Source organism: Halichoerus grypus, chromosome 8, assembly GCF_964656455.1.
Source record: "Halichoerus grypus chromosome 8, mHalGry1.hap1.1, whole genome shotgun sequence".
Taxonomy (NCBI): Eukaryota; Metazoa; Chordata; class Mammalia; order Carnivora; family Phocidae; genus Halichoerus; species Halichoerus grypus.
The window spans coordinates 77,807,790-77,832,144 of NC_135719.1; the positions used below are offsets into that span (position 1 = coordinate 77,807,790).

General features: G+C 37.2%; 1 protein-coding gene across 4 annotated transcripts in view; it reads right to left on the bottom strand.

Moving 5' to 3' along the window:
* SLC12A6 (solute carrier family 12 member 6) overlaps window positions 1-24,355 on the bottom strand; it is an 84,077-nt gene that overhangs the window by 19,711 nt on the left and 40,011 nt on the right. For 3 of the 4 annotated variants that reach the window (XM_078053424.1, XM_036082572.2, XM_036082575.2), the window contains exons 2-8: window positions 23,175-23,219; window positions 8,663-8,757; window positions 7,344-7,475; window positions 5,520-5,666; window positions 4,121-4,175; window positions 2,715-2,845; window positions 1,792-2,033 (exon numbers count right to left, since the gene is read on the bottom strand). In XM_078053424.1, the coding sequence (XP_077909550.1) occupies window positions 1,792-2,033; window positions 2,715-2,845; window positions 4,121-4,175; window positions 5,520-5,666; window positions 7,344-7,475; window positions 8,663-8,757; window positions 23,175-23,219 (847 nt within the window). The remainder of the gene's footprint in view (window positions 1-1,791; window positions 2,034-2,714; window positions 2,846-4,120; window positions 4,176-5,519; window positions 5,667-7,343; window positions 7,476-8,662; window positions 8,758-23,174; window positions 23,220-24,355) is intronic. The other variant, XM_036082573.2, reaches the window with a different exon arrangement.

A 24,355-nucleotide genomic window follows, 5' to 3' on the forward strand; every position in this document is an offset into this window, starting at 1 on the left:
TCTAAAAGCATCCTACAGTCCTTTTGTTCTTTCTAAAAAAAAAAAAATTTCCCCTAATTTTTTCTTTTTTTTTGGCCTAGAAAAGCCTATGTTCATAACAACCCCTTTGAAAATGTTACACTCAAGGTCAAATCTTCTGGCTACTGTTTCAAGAAAGACAGCTTGGCTGGAATAAAAAGCACATCCCACTATGGCCTAAGAGAAAACTATTTTTGAATGTAAGCCTAGACCCAGTGGGAGTGAAGGTATTTAAGGATATTACAAATAATAACTGGTGATTTTATTTTTTTCTTTAACCCAGAGCTATAAATATGAACAAAAGAATAATACTCCCATAGTAAAGTACCTCTCAAGAGGAACAAAGAACTTTTTAAATCTGCAAAAATGACAGCATACATACATAATGAACCATGTACCCATTACTCAGCTTCAACAACTCAATATTGCCCAGTCTTGTTTCATGCATTCCTCTAGCGAATTTGGTCTTGTTCTGCTGGAATATTTTAAAGAAAATACCACACATCATGACCTTTTACCCACCAAAAAAGAGAAGCATTAAAGGAGAACTTCAGGCAAAATGGAATTTCTCAAGTTAAGATATCCAGAATATAGCCTTCAGTACTTTCGGCTAGTCTGCAGTCCCTAAATGAGCAGACTAAAAATTGATGATGGAATCTATCACTGACATCATTTAGCAAAGAAGAAATACTGGACCAGGAGTTAGGAAATCAAAGCGTTCATATTCTTGCTCTGCCATTAACTAACTTTGGGGCAAGTCATTTAATCTCTATAGATCTGTTTTTTTCATCTCAAAAAAACTATTTTTCTGTAATCAGGTTAAATCGACATAGGAGTGAGGAGTTTGATACCTAGATAATCCAGATGACTTTTTATTTTTTATTTTTATTTTTTTAAAGATTTTATTTATTTGAGAGAGAGAATGAGAGAGAGAGAGCACATGAGAGGGGGGAGGGTCAGAGGGAGAAGCAGACTCCCCGCCGAGCAAGGAGCCCGATGCGGGACTCGATCCTGGGACTCCAGGATCATGACCTGAGCTGAAGGCAGTCGCTTAACCAACTGAGCCACCCAGGTGCCCTCCAGATGACTTTTTAAAGACAATCTCTGTAACAAGATTACAAACACCTCTCAGTGCTAGCTAATCACTATGCCACCAAACAGAGAACAGGTGACCGGAGAGTCACCTATCTGTACAAATCCATTACTACTTAAAAAAATACACTTTAATGTACCTGCATTACTTATGGTATATCATACAATCTCTATATAGAGATATATATATGTAAAAATGTGACATTTATTTCTCTTTATTTTATAACCAGAAAGTCTGCTATGGTATTAACCGCAGGTTAAAAAGTTTAATTAATTACAAATATTTAGGTAGGAATTTAGGTTTCTTTGATTCTCTTGATATTTTATTAATAACAGGAATCCAACATTTGTACTTTACAAAGCTTGCTGGTAATAACTATACTATCGTAAAGCTCTTCATGAATAGTTGTTAAAATATACACAATCATTATAAGGAGGTTTTGAGAAAAACCTAGTATCTATATCCAAATGATGTTTAGAGCTGCCAGTTCCATGCTTGGGACATAAGGAAGAGGATCAACATGAGAAGTCTGCTGGGAGGCTTCCTGCCTAGATGCTAAATGAGCTCATCCACGAGCGAAATCTCCGGGAGATTGAAACTGTACTTGAAGTGATCACATCACCAGACACTGTCACTGACTACCCAGTAACTGATGGCCGGTCAGAGAGACAGACACGTACGGGAAGTGTGGAGGGGCAAAAGAAGACTTGATGGCTCCAGCATAGATGGCCAAGATGGACACAATGACACAGGCCAGGAAAAGTGAGGCAAACTTGTTCACGTAGCGTACACCGATGAACACCACCAATACCATGAGGACCAAGAAGGCTGTGCCATAGACACGCATGTTATTGAGCATGGCTGCTGACTCCTTGAGTGCATCATCGCTACGAAAGATCGCAGCTCGGGGGACAATATATACCTGTTAAGCAAAAGAAGTAGAAAATGAGGTCATTTCAAAGTCTTCAAGTAAAAGGGTTGTTGTACTTTGCATTTGCTTTCACACAGCAAAGCAAAGCTAAGATAGAAAATGACTGGAGACTTAACCTAATTCCTACAGAAATTGGATATCATTTATGTTTTTTTTTTTAAGGCTACATGCTATTCCAAATACCTACATTTCCAAATAGAAACAGCAAAAAAAAACATTAGTAATTTATTCAAAGGGTTATATAAAATAATTGTAATGATTATCTTGATTCCTATCTCATTATTCCTACTTATGATTATTTTAAATAGTAAAAAAAATATTCCACTGAATAAAGAAATGAAAAACATTTTATTTCATTGGGATGAAGATATCAAAAAAGATAAAAACTTTTACTTTTTCCGATGCAAGTCTTGCCTTGATCAAGACTTTAACTTCTTGGATGAAGTGGTAGGGTGTTGGTGAATGGGTGGTAGGGAAGCAGTATGCAGGCAAAGGATACTCTCAACCTTTCTGACTTATGTTCACAAGAGGAAGTCAATAACAGGTTAACAGTCAATCACTTGATTGATTCTATAATGGATCTCTCAAAAGTTTTGCTTTCTTTCAAACAACAAAATAAATCCAAATCTCTATCGTTTCTACACTGTAGACCACAATTAAGCTATTACTCACCAGAAAAATTTCAATGGCACCAAGGATATACATGGCAGCTGCAAATGTGGTACCAAGATAAAAGCAGAGGCCAACAGCCCCACCAAACTCTGGGCCCAGTGCTCGGGAAATCATAAAGTATGAGCCCCCAGCTAAAAGACAAAACAGAATGTAAGCAGGATAAAGAAAGTACATCAGTAAGAAGAATGTAAACAAGTCATAAATAAGAAGGATAAATGTTTCAAGTTTTTCAAAACTCTGAATGTGATAAAAAGTAGATTTGCTAATGGGAAGTAAAAGATAAAACCTTTATGGTAGAATATGCTGAACATCTAATGCTCCTCATGAAGTAGCAGAATTTGTCAGTATTAGTTAGATAAGCATCAAAGAATGTTTACTACAGGCATGAGACAGCCCAATAAAATATATTCTAACTAAAAAGAAGCTAGGAAGGTGATACAAATTAAGGATTCTAGCTTAGAACACGATGAGATTTTTTCCTTTTTCTTTTAATTGAAGTATAGTTGACATAAACGGTATATTAGTTTCAAGTGTACAAATAGTGATTTGACGATTCTGTACATTCTGCACACCACAGAAAGCGTAGTTCCATCTGTCACCATACAATGTTATCACAATATTACTGAATGTAGTCCCTATTCTGTACTTTTCATCCCTGTGACTTATTTTGTAACTGGAAGTTTGTATCTCTTATTCCCTCTCACCTATTTTGCCCATTCCCCCCATTCCTCTCCTCTCTGACAACCACCAGTTTGTTATTTATGAGTCTGTTTTTTTGTCTGTTTATTTCTTTGGATTCCACATATAAGTAAAATCATATGGTATTTATCTTTCTCTGTCTGACTTATTTCACTTGCATAAAGTGGATCTCTAGGTCCACCTGTGTTGTCACAAATGACAAGATTTTGTTCTTTTTTATGGTTGAATAATATTCTGGTGTGTGTGTGTGTGTGTGTGTGTGTGTGTGTGTGTGTCCACATCTTCTGTATTCATTCATCTACTAATGGGCACTTAGGTTGCTTCCATATCTGGGTTATTGTAAATAATACAGTAAAAACCAGAGGGGTGCATGTATTTTTTTGAATTACTGTTTTTGTTTTCTTCAGATACATACCCAGTAGTGAAATTACTGGACTGTGTGGATTTCTATCTTTAATTTTTTGAGGAACCTCCATGCTGTTTTCCAAAGTGGTTATACCAGTTTATATTCCCACCAACAGTGAGTGAGGGTTCCCCTAGTTTACAACATAAAGAGATTTTTAAAGAATGTATTCTAAAGTCAAATAGTGTGAATGTCTATGACCAAGAGACTAAATAGTATTCTAGTCCTCAGAAGTTTGCACTTCTGACTTGATAGCATAAACATACAGTAGTTGTTGACAATCCCTGAAATCCAGCCTACTGACCTGGCACCACTCCATTCGTGGCAATGGCACTCATGGAGATAGCAGTCAACATTGTCTGTAAAGGAAGTGAAGGAGAAGATTGTTACTGTAGTTCTGTACTATTTTCCTGTCTGTGGGCCTCAGAGCACTTTCTGAAAAATTAACTCTTCCTACCTTTACGGAGGGAGTTGGCTGCCATACCTAATATTATGGAAATGAGATGATGTGGTTCAACTCATTGCCCTAGTCACATTACTGTTATCTTGAGTATTCTGTTAAAATGCTTCTGTATCATAAGCAGTAGGTTAGGTGCTAGTAGGAGCCACTGATCTCACCCTGGTCTCCTAGTTCACTTGGAAAACAGATTAGAAACTGACTAAGGACTAGCTACAATTACAAGAACAATATTCAGTAAGGAGGGGAACCACTGCAGACTTCTGAAATAATAAAAACCGTATTTTGAAAATATTACCTGGTAGCAGCATAGAATGGACTGCAGATAGGGAGCAGATGAAGGCAGAGTGACTTGTTAGTAGGCTATTATAGTTCAGTGAAAAGTAAGGACTGTAGTGCTAGTAACAGGAATATAAAGGAAGGGTTGTATGTAAGAGATTTCAGAGGGAGATATGATTGACCTTGGTAGCTGATTAGATGTGAGAGGCAATCAAGGAGCCAAACATGGCCCTGAAGTTTTAAGACTAAGAAACAGAAAAAAAAGAAAAAGGTAGTACTATTAATTTTAAGTTATTAATGATACAAAATATGTCTTCTTATCCTGCTTTATATAGCACTCAGCTGAGCATAATGTACCAGGAGGGTATAATAATGATAGTAATTAAAGAGGCCAGCAGTTGAATAAAAAAATAAAAAATTTTAATAATAATCAACTTATAATAAAATTGATAGATGTGGCTGGGACATGTGGATAAGAGGAGTTTAAATTCAAACAAGATCAGAATGTTCTCAGTACAGTGGGGAGAAGACCTGGAAAGCACACCTGAATTTCTGGGGAAGGGGTAACAGATGAGACTTCAAAACAAAACAAATACCCCTCACCCCAAACAACAGTTTTGTTCCTCAATACTATACTGGAGTAGTACATCATCATTTTCTAACTTTGGTGCTATCAAACTCCAATGGTTTGTATTCTGAATTCTTTGAATCAAGGACTACATCTTCCACCTCCTCTAAAAGTCTTCCGTTGTAATTTCTAGTACATCATATTACGCATATAAGCAGCAAAGACTGGACACTAAATAACTGAAAATCCTTCAGAGTTTAATATCAAAATAATGTCTCCTGTTGAGATCATGAGTCTTTCCCGAATAGTCTTTGCGTTATTCTCAAATAAGTCAAGTGCATATAATCTTGAGCTCCTGCAATGTTCCAGGTGATCTCTAAGAGCCAACTGGGGACTTACACAGCAGCAGCAGATAAGGACAATTGCAAAGGCCTGAAGAACTCCAGCTGTGCCCACGACCCATGTAAGGCGTAGAAACAAGATCACTCCAAAAATATTCTGTAGGCATGGGAGGTAGACACCCATGAAAGTACCCATTTGAGGGGTCTGCAAAGAAAGATGTTGACAAAAGAAAAATTACATAGTCATCTAGAAGAGATGCTTTTATCCCTTTATTTGTATATAAAAACTTGCTCCCTAACTACCATCTTACTTACAAAACACATAATTAGTATAATCAATATCTTAAAAGAGGCACATATAAAATCTCCATCTTATAAATGATCACATTATTCCTAGAGCTATACATTTTTACTTTACACAGGTCCCCATATGTTTTTACATGGGCATTTGACCACAAACTTTTAAGTGTACCCCCAACAATTAAAATGTTCTGTTCTGGGCGCCTGGGTGGCTCAGTTGGTTAAGCGACTGCCTTCAGCTCAGGTCATGATCCTGGAGTCCCGGGATCGAGTCCCGCATTGGGCTCCCTGCTTGGCAGGGAGTCTGCTTCTCCCTCTGACCCTCCTCCCTCTCATGCTCTCTGTCTCTCATTCTCTCTCTCTCTCAAATAAATAAATAAAAAATCTTTAAAAAAAATAAATAAATAAAATGTTCTGTTCTTTGAAGCTATTAGCTTTTCCTTTTTTTTTTTTTTAAAGATTTTTTTATTTATTCATTCGAGACACAGAGATAGAGAGAGAGAGAGAGGGAACACGAGCAGGGGGAGTGGGAGAGGGAGAAGCAGGCTCCCCGCTGAGCAGGGAGCCCGATGCGGGGCTCGATCCCAGAACCCTGGGATCATGACCTGAGCCGAAGGCAGACCCTTAACCATCTGAGCCACCCAGGTGCCCCTTTTTTTAAAGATTTTTAAGTAATCTCTACAACCAACGTGGGGCTCGAACTCACAAGCCTGAGATCGAGAGTCGCATGCTCCACTGACTGAGTCAGCTAGGTGCCCCTAGCTTTCCCTTTTCATAAAAACTGAATAATGATTTGATGGACTTCCTTCAGAGTTTGGCATAAATCCTCATGGTAGCTGGTAAATGCAGTTGGTAAAATGAAGATCTGAGGGTCATTTTATCCCTGAACAACCAGAAAGCTAACTTGTAATATGGTTCCATATTTTCATTTTGAGAAAAACTGATATTTAGTCTTTGAAAAACCCCATCACTTGACAACAGAGAGATGGCATCAGCAGATGGGTGTGAACCCTCTTCTTCTGAAGTGCTATTCCCTGTCCCTGGAATGCTCTTCTCCCAACTAGGGGGCTCATTGTCTCACATTGGTTAGGCCTCTGCTCAAACATCACCCTGTCAGAAAGGGCCTTCCCTGACCAACCTCTCTACAACAGCAACCCCCTCTGCCCTGGCTCTCCTGCTGGCCAGTTTCAGTGTCTTTATCCTGCCTTTTAAAAAAAATGAATTAATTATTGAAGTTAACACACAATGTTACATTAGTGTTCAACAAAGTGATCTGACAAGTCTTTGCATATGTTATGCTATGCTCATCACAAGTGTAGCTACCATCTGTCCCTGCTTGTATTTTTGTTAGACCATCGTCAGCACGTAATATACAGTTTAACAACTATCTCCTCATACTAGAATTTAGATTGCATGAGAGCAGGACATTGTATGTTCTGTTTTTGCTATGACCTGCCCAGAACAGTGCCTGGCATATATCAAGCATTCAATAGTTACTGAGCATAAAGTGATGCCCTGGATATTTCCTCCTTTCTTATATATGGGACTCTTTTTATTTATCCTTGTTATTTGAAGGCCTCACCTTAGTGGGCTTCTTTTTCCCCTCAGTGATGTTCTCTGCCTCTTCATGTTCCTTCGCTCCTTGTGTCAGATTAGTATAATTGGCCATACGGTTGAGGAGAGAAGATACCTTTGGTCTGGTGTCCATTTCTTCCTATAACGCCAGAGACATGGAAGAAATGAGTAATAAAGAACACTGGAAATAAGCATCAATGTGGCCCTCTACCAGAAAATTGCAAATTAAATGAGAAAATACATCACAGGTAAATATTTTAAGAAAATTTATAAATGAGGCTTTATTCTCCTCCCACATTAAAATATCAATCAGGACTATACAAATCCTTATAAAATTCTTAAGTGAAAAGCTTTATCATTCTTTCTAATGGCTTAACTTTACAGTAAAAATAAAATCACACTGGCCCCTACAGACAGCTGTAACCTTGAAAAAAACATCGATAATATTACCTTTAACTATAGTGCCCCTTTCTTTAGGCTACTAACATTTTTTTTTTTTTTTAGTAGGCTCCATGCCCAGCATGGAGCCCAATGTGGGGCTTGAAATCACAACCCTGAGATCAAGACCTGAGCTGAGGTCAAGAGTCGGATGCTTAACTGACTGAGCCACCCTGGCATCCCTAGGCTAGGCTACTAACATTCTAATAACACTTATGGCTATTATTTATGGCACCAAGCACAGACAGCTCAATAAAAAAACTTTTGTGACTGAACTAAGTATGTATCTCAGATCTTTTCTTGAAGGAAGCTGAAAGAAGATACCATTTAAAAAACAGGTACACTAAGAGAACTGGAACTTGCATCGTTGTCCAAAGCCAGACACAAAGGCAGTGCTGGACCAAAGCAGGCTCCTTCCAACTATCCGACTGCAGAGCCTGTCAGAGTCCATATGGTCTTGGGTAAGACATACAGACAGGCCCTCTTAATCTGGCAGCCTATTTCCTACACTGATTTTTCTTTTAGTAGTTCTAAGGTAAATGATGGTCTTCCCAAACACAGAGTTGAAAAATACTCTATTTTATACTTCATAGATAATTCCAATGCAAATATTTGAAACCTAGCTGAATTAGACAGCAAGGTTCTCCATGCCTGTGATGTCAACATTCTTCCTCAATTCACAGAAATCTGATTTAATGGCTACTTATTAGTTAGTGATAGATTATATAGAGTAAATCAACTACAATGACAAGTTATAGTATTATATTTTAACAAGCAGTTCTTAAAATTATCCAGCCTGTACTGTTTTAAAACTAAATGGGATAGAAAACCGCTATCCTGAAATCTCTGTTCCTGACATTTCTGCCCTAGATTTCTCCCAAATATTACCTCAAAGAGTGCCAAGTTTTTATCAAAATATTCATCTCCTTCTTCATAATTGGAATTGTTGAGATAAGCATTTCGAGCTTTCTTATGCCCATCATCTGGAAAAGAAAAAAAGGAAATCAAGTTAGTTTCTCATTGGTATTAAAGAAGTATCAGCACCAAATAACTTCATTTGCCTTTTAGAATCCATTTTCATATTCAAATTTTAATCTGAGAGTGGGAGAACTCAAATTAGCCAGGCTTAGAGAATGTGGCTGCCTCCAGAACAGCAGCAAAAATAAATCTAAGAGGTAAACGAGAGGAAGGTTTAACAGTACGAAGACCTCTGGAAACACTATTCTTTTAGGATTCTAGCCTATAGGACTCTACTCTTAAAGTCACTAAAACCTAGAATAAAATTTTTAACAAGTACTTACTGAGCTATTTTACTTTTGAAATTTAAATTCAATTAACATATAATGTACTATTTGTTTCAGGGGTAGTACTTATTGAGTCCTTACTCAGTGTATCACTGCACACTTTATACACTATTGCTGTTGATAATGGTAGTAAAAGCCCTCTACCTCCAGGTCGGTCCAACCTTTTATAAGTGACAGTAGGTAAAAAAAAAAAAAAAAAAAAAAAGACTACATTAGGTCATGTAACCAAGCATTATTTTTGTACAAACCCTTGCCACTTTTTTTTTTTTTAATGTTAAAAGAGGCACCCCACAAGAATTTGGTGAACCAGATCTGCAGAAAAAAAAAAGAGACTAGGTTCCCTCAGACAGTAGAGTCTGTGTACTTCCTTAGCTTTGGTTCTTTGTTGTATTAAGAGGTATATATAATTATAATCTATCAGTCAGAAAAAGACAAATACCATAGGATTTCACTCAAATGGGGAATTTAAGAAACAAAACAAATGAACAAAAGAAAAATAAAGAGAGAGAGGGAGAGGCAAACCAAGAAACAGACTCTTAACCACAGACAACAAACTGATGGTTACCAGAGGGGAGGTGGGCAGGGGGATGGGTGAAATAGGGGGTGGGGATTAAGGAGGGCACTTGCTTTGATGAGCACGGGGTGATGTATGGAAGTGCTGAATCAAAAACTGTCTCCCTGAAACTAATATTATACTGTATGTTAACTAACTGGAACTTGAATAAGAACTTAAAAAAGAATATACTTAATGAGTACTGAGAAAAAAAAAAAGTTATATATAGTTATAATCGCCTTGTAGGAGAGAGAGAAAATAAAAAATTATGTAAATGTCATTAAGAACTAACACTTTAGGGGCGCCTGGGTGGCTCAGTCGGTTAAGCGTCTGCCTTCGGCTCAGGTCACGATCTCAGGGTCCTGGGATCCAGCCCCACATTGGGCTCCCTGCTCAGCGGGGAGCCTGCTTCTCCCTCTGCCTCTATCTACTGCTCTGCCTACTTGTGCTCTGTCAAATAAATAAATAAAAATTAAAAAAAAAAAAGAACACTTTAAGTATTCAGGAAATAGATACTAATATAAAAGTTAAAGAAATTAATTTAAAGTCCTATAACCTTAAATACCAGTTTAGGAAATAGTCAACAAGCTATCAAAATAACTGGATCATGTCAAAGGACGGAAGGGCCAACCTGATAGGGTCCCCACCAGCTAAAAATGGGATAATATGAACATTAAAAATAAATAATGCATTGAACTGAAATGTAAATATGTGAAATATCCAAAATATTAAAAAAAAAAACTAGTCACCTCTGCAGAGTTATTAAGGAAACAACGTATTTGAAAAACAATAAATGGAAAGAATCAAGCAATTACCCTGCCTTTCTTGTACCAACTATATTTCAGGGTAACTAAAAAGTTAAAGAAAATTTTTTCATTATAGAAACATTCTAGCTAATAAATGTGGAATTTAAGAAACAAAACAAATGAGCATAGGGGGAAAAAAGAGAGACAAACCAACAAACAGACTCTCTTGTTTCAAGTTTTTATTTAAAGTCTAGTTAGTTAACATATAGTGTAATACTAGTTTCAGGAGAAGTTAGTGATTCATCACTTACATATAACACTCGATGCTCATCACAAGTGCCGTCCTTAATGCCCATCACCCATTTAGCCCATACCCTGCCCACCTCCCTCCTTCTCTATAGGTCAGAGTCTATTTTATGGGTTGCCTGTCTTTTTTTTTTTCTTTCCCCTATGTTCATCTGTTTTGTTTCTTAAATTCCACATATGAGTGAAATCATATATTTGTCTCTGACTGGCTTATTTCGCTTAGCATAATACATTCTAGCTCCATCCACACTGTAGCAAATGGCAAGCTTCCTTTTTTACAGTTGAGTAATATTCCATTCTGTGTATCATCAGTTGGTGGACACTGGGGCTCTTTCCATAATCTGGCTATTGTTGATAATGCTGCTATAAACACTGGAGTGCAGGTGCCCCTTCAAATCAGTATTTTTGCATCCTTTGGGGTAAATACCTAGCAGTACAATTGCTGGGTTGTAGGGTAATTCTATTTTTAACTTCTTGAGGAATCTCCACACTGTTTTCCTGAGTGGCTGCACCAGTTTGCATTCCCACCAACAGCGTAAGAGGGTTCTCCTTTCTCCATATCCTCGCCAACATCTGTTGTTTCCTGTACTGTTAAATTTAGCCATTCTGACAGGTGTGATATCTCATTGTAGTTTTTAAAATTTTTTTTCATTTGTTTATTGTTTAACTTAAAAATATTTACTGAGTACTAGAGACAAAGCAGTCAAACAGGATGCTTAAGCCAGTTTTCAAGGACTAGACCAGTTCCCTTTAACTTGACTTCTACAGAAATTTCTGGCTTAGCTCTATACATATTTTTTTTAACAGCTTTATTAAAATATAATTTACACATCAAACAATTCATTGATTAAAAGTATACAATATTAGAGTTTTGGGTATATTACATTATTAATTTTTTAAAATGTGGTAAAATCATAAAACAAAACTTGCAATTTTAACCATTTTTAAATGTACAAATCAGAGGCATTACATTCACGATGTTGTACAACCATCACCACTATCTGTTTTCCAAACTTTTTAACCACCCCACATAAGCTGATTTCTTTTTTTTTTTCTTTTTTTTTTAAGTAGGTTCCTCACCCAGCATGGAACCCAACTCAGGGCCTGAACTCACAACCATGAGATCAAGACCTGAGCCAAGACCAAGAGCCAGACACTCAACCAACTGAGCCAGAGAGGCAGCCCCATCCCCTACATAAACTGATTTTTAAAATATTTCTTTTGAATTGATGGAAAAGTCTTACTCTTCTCAGTTCTACCACCGGACACAATGCCCCTTTTAAGATCCCAATGTGTTCTTCATCCTAACTTTTATTGGAACTCGTATCAGTCCTAACACTTGCTATCCCTAAATAAGTTCCTCAATTTCTTCAACACTCATAACTACAACTTTTAGAACAGAGATGCACCCCAGAGAGCTATGCTTTGTCTTCTAAGCTTAACTTTGCTGACTCATTGTAGTTTTGGTTTGTATTTCCGTGATGATGAGTGATGTTGATCATCTTTTCATGTGTATGTTAGCCATCTGTATGTTTCTTAACTAGAGAGAACAAACTGATGGTCACCAGAGGGGAGGTGGGTAGGGGGATGGGTGAAACAGGTGATGGGGATGAAGAGTACACTTAACGATGAGCACTGAGTCATGTACAGAATTGTTGAATCACTATACTGTACCCCTGAAACTAATTTAACACTGTATGTTAACTAACTGGAATTTAAAGAAAAAACTGTTTAACGCATATGGAATAATTAGGGAAAAAAAATCACCAATTTTCAACTCCTAATGAAATAATGGATCTAGGCAATCACCATCGATAGTTGCTATAAACCCATTAGATGAAAGGCTGAGATGTAACTTTATAATGGATGGGTCAGGATGATCTGAACTCAATGATCAATCTCAACATCGCTAAAAGTGGACAACAATATAACTGCACAACCTGTGATGTATTCCTACCAAAAGAATGGAAGTTGAATCTAATCAAGCCTCTAAATCTAACGACCAGTTCATGAAAAAATAAAATCTTAAAAAAAAAAAAAAGACAATTCTGAAAGAGAGAAATTTAAATATAAATTTTTTTTAAAAAAAAAAGGTAAATAAAATCATGTGATGGAATTTTCTTTAAGATATTCCAGGAAAAAATTAGGTAGGGCTTGAAAACAGATTCTCAACATTGTTAAAACTGAGTGATGGCTTCATGGAGGTTCATTATCCTATTCTATCTGCTTTTCTAGACCTTTGGAAATTTCCACAATAAAAAGTTATTTATTTATTTATTTTTATTTTTATTTTTTTTTAAAGATTTTATTTATTTATTCGACAGAGAAAGACACAGCGAGAGAGGGAACACAAGCAGGGGGAGTGGGAGAGGGAGAAGCAGGCCTCCCGCGGAGCAGAGAGCCCGATGCGGGGCTCGATCCCAGGACCCTGGGATCATGACCTGAGCCGAAGGCAGACGCTTAACGACTGAGCCACCCAGGCGCCCCTATTTATTTATTTTTAAAGATTTTATTTATTTATTTGACAGAGAGAGACACAGCGAGAGAGGGAACACAAGCAGGGGGAGTGGGAGAGGGAGAAGCAGGCTTCCCGCTGAGCAGGGAGCCCGATGCGGGGCTCGATCCTAGGACCCTGGGACCATGACCTGAGCCGAAGGCAGACGCTTAACGACTGAGCCACCCAGGCGCCCCGATAAAAAGCTATTTAAAAAAAAAAAGGAAAATGTAATTCTTTTCTTCTCTCTACTGGTTCCAGAAAATTCTAAAGAGAATGACACAGCTTAAAATTATCACCACTTTGGAGTAATTCATTTATTCAATTAATTCACCAAGCATTTATTAAGTTCTTACGATGTGCTGGGCACTCTAGGTCCTGGGGATATAGCATTAAACAAAGCAGTTAAAGATGTTGCTTTCATTGTGTGTATATGTGTATACTGAAGTCACAGAAGACTGTTAAAAACACATACACACACATACAAAACTAATTTATAGTATTAGCCAATTTCCATGGTGTAAATATTCACAAATGCCAATTTTAAACTACTAACAAAATCCAGGCATATACTGTTTACAAGAGACATATAATGACATGTAAAAGCTGAAAGTAAAGAGATCAGGCAAATAGAAACCAAAAAAAGCTGATATGGTTTTATTATCACCAGATAAATTTTTCTTTAAGGGGAAAACTTGATTTTGGATGAGAGGGTAACCAAATAACAAAAGGGTGAATTCACCAAGAAAGCAGTTTATAATTTTTTTTTTTTTTTTAAGAGAGAGAGAAAAGAACGAGCGCGTGAGACAGGGAGAGGGGCACAGGGAGAGGAAGAGGGAGAAACTTAAGCAGGGCTCCATCTCACGACCCTGAGATCATGACCTGAGCCAAAATCGAGAGTCTTAACCAACTGAGCCACCCAGGCCCCGCAAGAAAGTATTTTAAACATACGTCTATGGTTTATAGTTATCTTTCGGTATAATAAATTACTCCCAAATTTAGTGGCTTAAACGCACACTTTTATCTCACAGTTTGTGTGGGCTAGCAATATGGGCAAGGCTTAGCTGAGCCCCCTGCTTCAGTCTACGAAGCTCCAATCAAAGCTCTGCCAGGACTATGGTCTCATTTGAAGGCCTGGGGAAGAGCCACCTCCAAGCTCACTGACACAGTTGTTGGCAGGATTCACTTTCTTTCAGGTTGTTGGCCAAGGGCCTCTCTTGGTTCCCTGCCACGTGGGCCTTTCCATAGGACAGTTTACAGCATGGCAGCTGGATTCCCTCAAAGCAAGTCATCAAAGAGAGCCAGAGAAAGAGCACAAGACAGATGTCACAGTCTTTTTGTGATCTCATTTTGAAAGTGACATTGCTTTTGCCATTTTCTATTAATTAGAAGGCGTCATTAAGTCCAGCCCTCACTCAAAGGGCAGAGGCTGTGATCTTGGTCTATAACAAAAGTTGTCAGAATTTAATTGTGAAAAGATAAATTTTTAAATCCTTCCAAATTTAGAAATTAGAGAAAATACACTGCAAAACAAAACAAGGATCAAAGATTAAAATACTTTAAAAAATTAAGTGACAATAAAGATTACCTATTGAAACTTGTAGGATCCACCAAAAGTAGCACTTTAATGAAAAGTTGTCTTAAAGTTTTACATTAGCAAAGTAAAAAGAATAAAAATTATTTGAGCTAAGTACCTATTTTAGCAAGCTAGAGAGAGAGCAGAATAAACTCTAAGTAGAAAATATGACAATAACTATACAGCTGTCCTTTGGTTCAATGTCCTCTTCTCTCAACTGTCCATTTTTTCCTGGGTCCTTATGTTTTGGGTAGATCTCTTGTAAATAGCAGATAGCTGTATTTTTAAAAATCTGACCATCTGTCTTTTTAATTGTCAAGTTCAGTCCATCAACCATAGCAATTTATATGTTTAGATCGGATTCTACCATTTTAAAATTTCTATTTGGTCTTTTTTCTTTAGGATTCATTCTCATTTCTTCTCTTTGGATTTTTGGTTTGTTTTTCCCTTATTCCATTTGTTCTCTCTCCTCTTTTGGACTTTCCACATTCTATATCTATTCTTTCAGTAGTTACGTTTGAAATTTTACCACATATTTTACTTAAACTGTAAAAGGGTTCCTGGGCGGCTCAGTCGGTTAAGCATCTGCCTTCAGCTCATGTCATGATCCCAGGGTCTTGGGGTCGAGTCCCGCATCGGGCTTCCTGCTCAGCGGGGAGGCTGCTTCTCCCTCCATCCCTCCCCCCTGCTTGTGATCTCTCTCCCCATCTCTCTCAAACAAATAAAATCTTAAAAAAAAAAAAAACCCCAAAAACCCCAAACTGTTAAGTGAGTTTAAACAAAAGTCTGTCATCCTCCCAAACAACAAAGACTTTTGTTCTCTCTCTTCTGATTCACGTATTACTGTTCTGTCCAATATTTCTAGTAGCTTATTTTATTATACAAATAAGACACTAAAAATATTTCATCGAGACAACACTGACTTGGGTGAAGGTCCATGTTTACCATTTTATTTGTTCAATATTTTTGTTGCATTTCAGAGTACTAGTTTTCTGGGATCCTTTCACTTTTACTTGAGGCACCTTCCTGAGAATGCCTTTAGAGGAGAGTTTCTCAAACTCAGCACATAATTATTTGTTGTGGAAGATGTCCAGTGCATTGTTTAAGAGCATCCCTAACTGTGAGTCACTAGATGCCAGAAGCATCTCCAGTAGTGACAATCAAAGTCTTCAAACATTTCCAAATATCCCCTGGGGGACAAAATTGTCCTCAGTCATAAACCACTAGCTTAGAGCAAGTCTTGTGGTGAAAAGTGTTCTTGGCTTTTATTTAGCAACAACTGTCTGCATTTTGTCCTTATTACTGGGTGGCTCATTTGGTTAAGTGTTTGACTCTTGATTTTGGCCCAGGTCATGATCTCAGGGTTGTGAGATCGAGCTCTGTGTTGGGCTCTGTGCTGAGCATGGAGCCTGCTTAAGATTCTCCCTCTCTCTCTGCCCCTCCACTTACATGCTCTCTCTAAAAATATTAAACAGATAGATAGATAGACAGACAGTAGAGCTTTTCAGAAGTCTGGGTCACTACTGTGACCTCAGGAAATCTCAAATGGAATGGAAGTTCTAGTTTCTGAATAGTAAGTTAGTTTTTCTCTGCAGGAACTAAGAACCAAATCCATATCCTGGGGCTGTTTTAGGATTATCCAGAATCCTAAAATAATTCCTTTGGAGGATACCTACTGAGACTGTTCTCAATAATGCTATGAATTAAACAGTCCATCAGATCATTATGTTGGTTTTTTAACCTCATTTTACTATCCAGATAATGCTAACATTACTGGGAACTTAACTGGTGTTTCACTGCACAATTCAAACAAAAACTGATATAAGTGCCATTGATTCTACCACAGATTTCAGATTTCCATCTTTTATGGCATACATTTTTTTTTGTAAATAGAAAAATGGTATTTCGAATGTCTTGCTCTTTATACAAACTTTATTGTTGTGGTGCTATTATCTCTACATTGCTGCTTTTGTAATTTGCCACTTATGCTACAACTTGGGGCTAAGATAAATCAATCTCAGACTCCTCCCTTAGTCTCCTGATCTTGTCAAATGGTCTTTGCTGGTCTGAGCTAGGAAGGACAAGAGCAGTAAATGTACTTAATTTCCCTTGGCACAGGTTTGGGCCTGAACTATGTAACTGTGTGAACACGAAAGGTTGTCTCAAATGTTATAAATTATGTTTTTGATTTTACAGTGTTTGAATAAGTAGTCAAGAGTCAGACATTATAACTGCTATATCTAAGTCAACAGCTTATTCTCTTTTTCTTTTATTTGAAGAAACCATGTCATATGTTCAGTAGAGTTTCTGATTTTTTTTAAAGATTTTGAGAGAGAAAGCACAAGTAGGGGAAAGGAGGTAGAGGAAGGGAGAAGCAGGGAGCCCGACAAAGGGCTTGATCCCAGGACCCTGAGATCATAACCTGAGCCGAAGGCAGACGCTTAACCGACTGAGCCACCCAGGCGCCTCTAGAGTTTCTGATTTTGATGATGACATCCATGTAATACTGTTTAAATGTTGTTCTGTTTTTTTGTATTTCCCATCTATTGCTAATGAGGTCTAGAGGCTTATCCATATTCACTATTTTTAGGGGAGAGGTAGGAAAACTCCTTCACAGTGGTATTTTGATCTTCTGTCAAGAGGTACACGTCATCTGATTTTATTTTTGAGATACTAACAACTGTTGGCGATTAATGACTAAATCCATTAATTTATGAGGGATTACAAAGTGGTGATACTCTTTTCTATTATTCTTCCTTAATTTACTAGCTGAAATACTTTTATAAAGAGACACTCCCTCTAATATACTATTTGGTTACCCATTTGTATAGTTAAAGGTAAGATACTTAATTCTTTCCTTTTATTAACCAATTCTCAGAATAATGAATTGGTTCACTAGAATACTACAATGGTGACCAATTGGTTCTTTAAAGTATCAATACGAACTCATGAATTTAAATATTGGATATATTCCATATGAAATTCTTTTCCTGCATCAGTTAAGATGATTCATTCTTTAATCTCCTTTTTTTTAAGGGGCGGGGGCGAAGGGCAGAGGGAGAGGGAAAGAAAGAATCTTAAGCAGGCTCCATGCCCAGTGCAAGCCTGATGCGGGGCTCAATCTCACAACCCTGAGATCACAACCTGAGCCAAAATCAAGAGTCAGATGCTTAACTGACTGAGCCACCCAGGTGCCCCTAATCTCCTTTGGTTAACACACGGAATTATATACATTGATTTTTAATGGTAAACCAACCATTATTTCTAGCAGAAACCCAAACTGGTCACAGGGGTAATTTAAAAAATATGTATTGCTTGATTTAGATTGCAAATATTTCATTTAGGACATCTGTATTCATAAGTAAAACTGGCCTATACTTGTCTCTCATTGTCATTGCTAAGTTTTGGTATCAAAGTTATGCAATCCTCAAACTGAGTTGGGGAGTGTTTGTTTTCCTATTCCCTGAGAGAAACTGTAGAAGAGGAATTATTTTTCCTTGAATGTTTGGTAAAAATTGTTGTAAAAATGCTAGGGCCCACTGCTCATTTGCTTACTTGCTTACTAAAATGTTTTAAATTAAAAATTATACACATACACACACAGAAAAGTTCATAAATCATTAAGTATATAGCTTAATTCTTTACCACAACAGCAGTTTCACTCTTCCATACAGCGCCTCCACCTAATCCTGAGTTTTATGAGAGATCTGATGAGTCAGTGGGAGCAACAGATACATTAAAATAACTGTGCCCTATTGACAGGAAGAACATTTAGAAGGTCTGAAAGATGCTACTATAAATTCCATTCAGCAGGCAAGGCAACCGAAGCAGTTTCTAACCTACCAGGCCAAATTATGCTGAACAAGATTTTTTTTTTTTCAAGATTTTTAAGTAATCTCTACATCTAAGGTGGGGGTCAAACTCGCAGCCCTAGATCAAGAGTCACATGCTCCACTGACTGAGCCAGCCAGGTGCCCCTAAGCAAGATTTTTATAGAGAACTGGCAAGATTTTTTTTTTTTTTAAAGATTCATTTATTTGACAGAGAGACAGAGAGAACACACAAATAGGGGGGAGTGGCAGAGGGAGAGGGAGAAGCAGGCTCCCCCTGAGCAAGCAGCCCCACACAGGGCTAGATCCCAGGACCCTAGGATCATGACCTGAGCCCAAGGCAGACACTTAACCGACTGAGCCACCCAGGCGCCTCAAGAGCTGGCAAGATTTTAATTCAAGCTAAACCAATGCCCCTTCTGTATGATGGTTAGAAAATATAATAAAAAAAACCACCTTTCGGTCTTTTACAAACTTTTTTTTTTTTTTTTTAAATAACCCAGCCTTTTAAGGATTTTTGAGGCTATAGCTTAAACAAAGATACTCAGAGGGGTGCCTGGCCAGCTCAATCAGTAGAGCATGCAACTCTCAGGTCGTGAGTTCAAGCCCCATGTTGGGTGTAGAGCTTACTTTAAAAAGAAAAAAAAAGGGGCGCCTGGGTGGCTCAGTCGTTAAACGTCTGCCTTCGGCTCAGGTCGTGATCCCAGGGTCCTGGGATCGAGCCCCACATCGGGCTCCCTGCTCCGCGGGAAGCCTGCTTCTCCCTCTCCCACGTCTCTCTCTGTCAAATAAATAAAATCTTTAAAAAAAAGAAAAAAAAAGAAAGAAAGAAAAGGAAGGTGCTCAGGATAAGACCCAGAAGATGGTAGTTATTAAGAGCATGAGAAAAAAGGAGAATATAATCATATCTAACGAACTTCAGAGCGAGCACCCAGGGTAGCAGGATGAACTTACTTATGAATCTAGCCAGAAGACTCTGGATAAATTCTCAGGCTTGTTTAAAACTGAATGCAAATATAGGATGCTAAATGAGATTAATGGCTGGAATAGTCTCTTTGCAAATATTTGGGTTTTTAGCTAATACTAAGAGAAGTCTTCTTTACAATCATATACCATTTCTTTTTGCCCATAATTCGTTTACTATCTTTTACAATAAGTGCTTCAGTGGAAACAAAATCCAGCTTACACTGGAATGGTACCAACTCCCCTGACTGTCCATTTCATTAGCTAAGTCCTTCCTTACCTCCATTACACACATGTTCCCGGCCAGATGATAAACTACTTTCAAATTTCTCTACTTGTTGGCATGTATCAGAGACAGAAGCAATTTAATAGTTTAGGGGAGAAATTTACTTTTCATGGTCTGCCTAAATCTTTCAATGAAATCTTAATCATTCCTGGTTCAAATATGAAATTTTTATATAGAAAAGAATAATTTTGAACAGTCTAAATAAGCTATCAAATATAAAAGTCTAAAAAAAGAGAATAGTGACAATCCCCCAATATCACAAGGCTAGGACCCTTGTGATCAGAGTTCTAGCTACATGTTTATGTCAAACCATTTACCTAACAAATATTTATTGAGTGCTTAGGATATCAGTTACTGTTCCAGCACATAAACTCTCTCAAAGAAAAGAGAATTAAGATCAGAAACTTATGGGGCACCTGGGTGACTCAGTTGGTTAAGCATCTGCCTTTGGCTCAGGTGATGATCTCAGGGTCCTGGGAGCAAGCCCCGCATCAGGCTCCCTGCTCAGTGGGGAGTATGCTTCTCCCTCTCATTCTGCCTCTCCCCCCTGCTTGTGCTCTCTTTCACTCACTCCCTAATAAATAAAATCTTAAAAAAAAATCAGAAACTTATGTCCTTAACAAAGAAAGAGCAGAAAAGGAGTATCAACTAATACTCTGAACCTATAATAAGCAAACATGTCAAGTATTTTCCTTACTTTTTGATAGCTTACATTTTCCACAACTGCTTTGCACATACTTAAACAGCAAAATGTTCAGCAATGTACAAATTAAAAAAAAGCCTGAAATCAACCCTCATGCACCGTTGGTGGAAATGTAAATTGGACCAACCACTGTGGAAAACAGTATGGAGGTTCCTCAAAAAATTAAAAATAGAATTACCATATGATCAAAAGATTCTACTACTGGGTATTTACCCAAAGAAAATTAATTTGAAAAGACATATGAACCTGTGTTTATTGCAACATTATTACAACAGCCAAACTACAGAAGCAACCCAAGTGTCCGCCGACAAATGAATGGATAAAAAGATGTGGTATTATATGCACAATGGAATATTCAGCCATAAAAAAGAATGAGATCTTGCCATGTGCAACAACATGGGTGGACCTAGAGTACATTAGGCTAAGTGAAGTCAGGCAAAGAAAGACAAATATCACATGATTTCACTTACATGTTGTATATAAAAAGAAAATAGGGGCACCTGGGTGGCTCAGTTGGTTAAGCGACCAACTCTTGATTTCGGCTCAGGACATGATCTCAGGGCTGTGAGATTGAGCCCCACGTCCCAGCAGGGAGCCTGCTTAGGATTCTCGCTCTCTCAAAAACAAACAAAAAAACAACAAACCAAAAAAACCAAAACAAACAAGAAGGATTCTCTCTCCCTCGGCCCCTCCCCATAAAAAAGAAAAACAAACAAACAAACAAACAAACCCACCCTTAAATACAAAGAACAAACTGGTGGTTTGCAGAGAGGAGGTGGATGGGTGGGGTGGGTGAGATAAAGGGGGTTAACAGCATAATGTGTGGAGAAGTTGAATCACTATGTTGTACACTTCAAACTAATGTAACAATGCATATGAACTATAAATAAATTTTTTAATTCTTAATAGAAAAAAAGACAGATACAAACTTCCAGCTATAAAATAAGTAAGTCATGGAGATGAAAAGTACAGCATAGGGAATATAGTCAATAATACTGTAATAACGCTATATGGTGACAGTGACTACACTTATCGTGGTGAGAGTACTGTGCAATGTACAGAATTGTCCAATCAATCTGCTGTAAACCTGAAACTAATATAACACACTGTACTTCAAAAACAAAACAAAAACAAAAAATCCAACAACAAAAAATAAGCCTCAAATCAAAAGACACACAAACAAAATGGCTGTTAATATATTTAAAAGCACTTAACCTCACTAATGATTAAAGAAGTACAAGTAAAAACTAGAGATGCCATCTTCATCTACTAGAGAAAGAAAAAATTTTAAGATTGGTATCTGCTCTTTATGATAGGGATGTATCTTTTTGAAGATACGTATACCCTTCGACCAAGGAATTCTAGGAATTTTTCCTTCAAATATACTGGCAATGAAAATGCAAGAGTATATGTACAAGAGGTTCACTGTAACATAATTTTTAACAGTAAAACACCTGGAAATAAGCAGTCAAGACTAGGGAACTGGCTGTGTAAAGTTAGAACACAGGAATATAAGGGAATACTATTCTACAACAAACAAAGGAATAAGGCAAATCTTTATGTACTGAAATGATGTGTCTAAGATAAAATGTTAAGTGAAAGAAAGGAAGTCGCAGTCTGTAGAGTATAACCCCATGGATAGAAAAAGGAAAGATAGTCACATATAATAAGAAAATGTACAATTACAAATTTCTAAAAGAATTCCCAAGTTAGTGTCAATAATAAGTACCTCAGGGGACTGAGGTGAGGTGGTGGGGAGAAGAGATACTTTAGAGGACTTTACTTTCTTTACATATACTTTTTGTATTGTCTGAATTCCTCACCAGAGTATGTTTTATTTCTATATTTTAAATTTTATAAGTTCTGAGATGTTGTGGAATTCTGTTAAACAACAAGCTTACTGAAATTTAAACATGTGATCCCTAGAAGAAACAAATTTATTTCCATCACTTATTTAACAGATAAAGAACTGGAACATCAACTTCTTCTTCTTCTTTTTTTTTAAGATTTTATTTATTTATTTAACAGAGAGAGACACAGCGAGAGAAGGAACACAGACAGGGGGAGTCAGAGAGAGAGAAGCAAGCTTCCCGCTGAGCAGGGAGCCTGATGAGGGGCTCGATCCCAGGACCCTGGGACCATGACCTGAGCCGAAGGCAGACGCTTAACGACTAAGGCACCCAGGCGCCCCGGAACATCAACTTCTACGTCTTGCTTAAGCTCATGCTGTTTATGAAGTACTTTCAGTAATTAAAAAATGAGGGTGATTAAAAGACCAAGAAAAATAATAATAAGGGCAAAGTAGCTGCAAAGCCCAAGATACTACAGAGTATTATAGTATCTTCTTGACAAAATTATCTTGGAAAAAGGAAGCTCTAATTCTTACAGATTTTATTTTTAAACACAGACTATGTAAATTACTTTTAAATATAACTACATTGGGACTTAATAATCAATTGCAGAAGTAGTTTCCTAAAACTTACCAAGTTGGGAATGGAAACAGCAGGAAAAAAAGTTGAGGAGTGAATAGCAGAAAAGGAGGGGATGGAAAATAGAATTAGAAGTGGGAATAATGTCTGTTAGTATAGGCAGGAAAAGGGTGACTTTAGAGAAAGTCAATCCCCACAGTAATACTATACCTAACAGCTGGCTGTGTTCCCCTGTGATGGAGTTCTGACTCGGGTCTGAAAAACAAACAATCGAAAAGAAAAGAAAAAAATGAATGACCAAAACAAATAATTTCTTAAAAATCAGCAACAAAAGTCAACCAAGGAAATAAGAAAAAAAAAAAGTTTTTTTAATGCTCAAAAAACATTAATAAAAGGATAATAAAAATAAACTATTATAAAAAATAATCACACAGCTTTTTTGAAAAGTTAAGCAACAGAATTACCATGTGACCCAGCAATTCCACTCTTAGGCATATACTCAAAAGAACTGAAAACTGGGACTCAAAACAGACGCCTGTATGACAATGTACACAGCAGCATTATTTACAGTAGCCAAAAGGTGGAAACAACCCAAGTGTCCTTCAATAGATAAATGGATAAACAATAATGTAGTATATACATACAATGGGATATTATTCAGCCATAAAAAGGAAATGAAGTTCAGATATATGCTACAACATGGATGAACCTTGAAAATATGCTAAGGGAAACAGGCCAGAAGCAGAAGGACATATTTTGTATAATTCCATTTAAATGAAATTTTGAGAAAAAACCAAATTAAAAAGATAATCACACAAATTTGACTAACCAATACTAGTTCCATAAAGTAGTATGATTTGGGGCTTACCACATGGGTTACATTTTCTCTTTAATGGCAAAGGAACATATGGCCATAGCAGCTCAAAGTCAAGACATAAGTAAAGCACTCATTACTACTAGCAGGTATGTTCTGATTTGACTTCATGATAAAATTACTAAACTGGCTTTTATAAATATCTACTTCTTCTAATCTATAATAAAATAAGTGGCAATAAGCCAAGTTCCTAATGCAAGAGATATTGACAATCATCATTTAACAACTAACCACTTGCTTTTTTTTAAAGGCTTGAAAAGCATTAAGGGCTAAATATGGAAAAGACTCTGAGCTCCAGTTTCCTCTAAGATTAAGTCTCTTGAGATACTGAGGATTACATCTGGCTTCCCTGAATGTGTCTGGGGAACAAAAATAATTTTAGACAAGGGGGTTTGTGAACAATGGGAAAAAAGTTGCATCTTTATTTTCACTAACCTCTAACTGAAGTTTAGTATTTTCTCCAAGAATGATGTCAGCAACAAACTACATAAAAGTACCTGTGCTTTGTCAACAATAA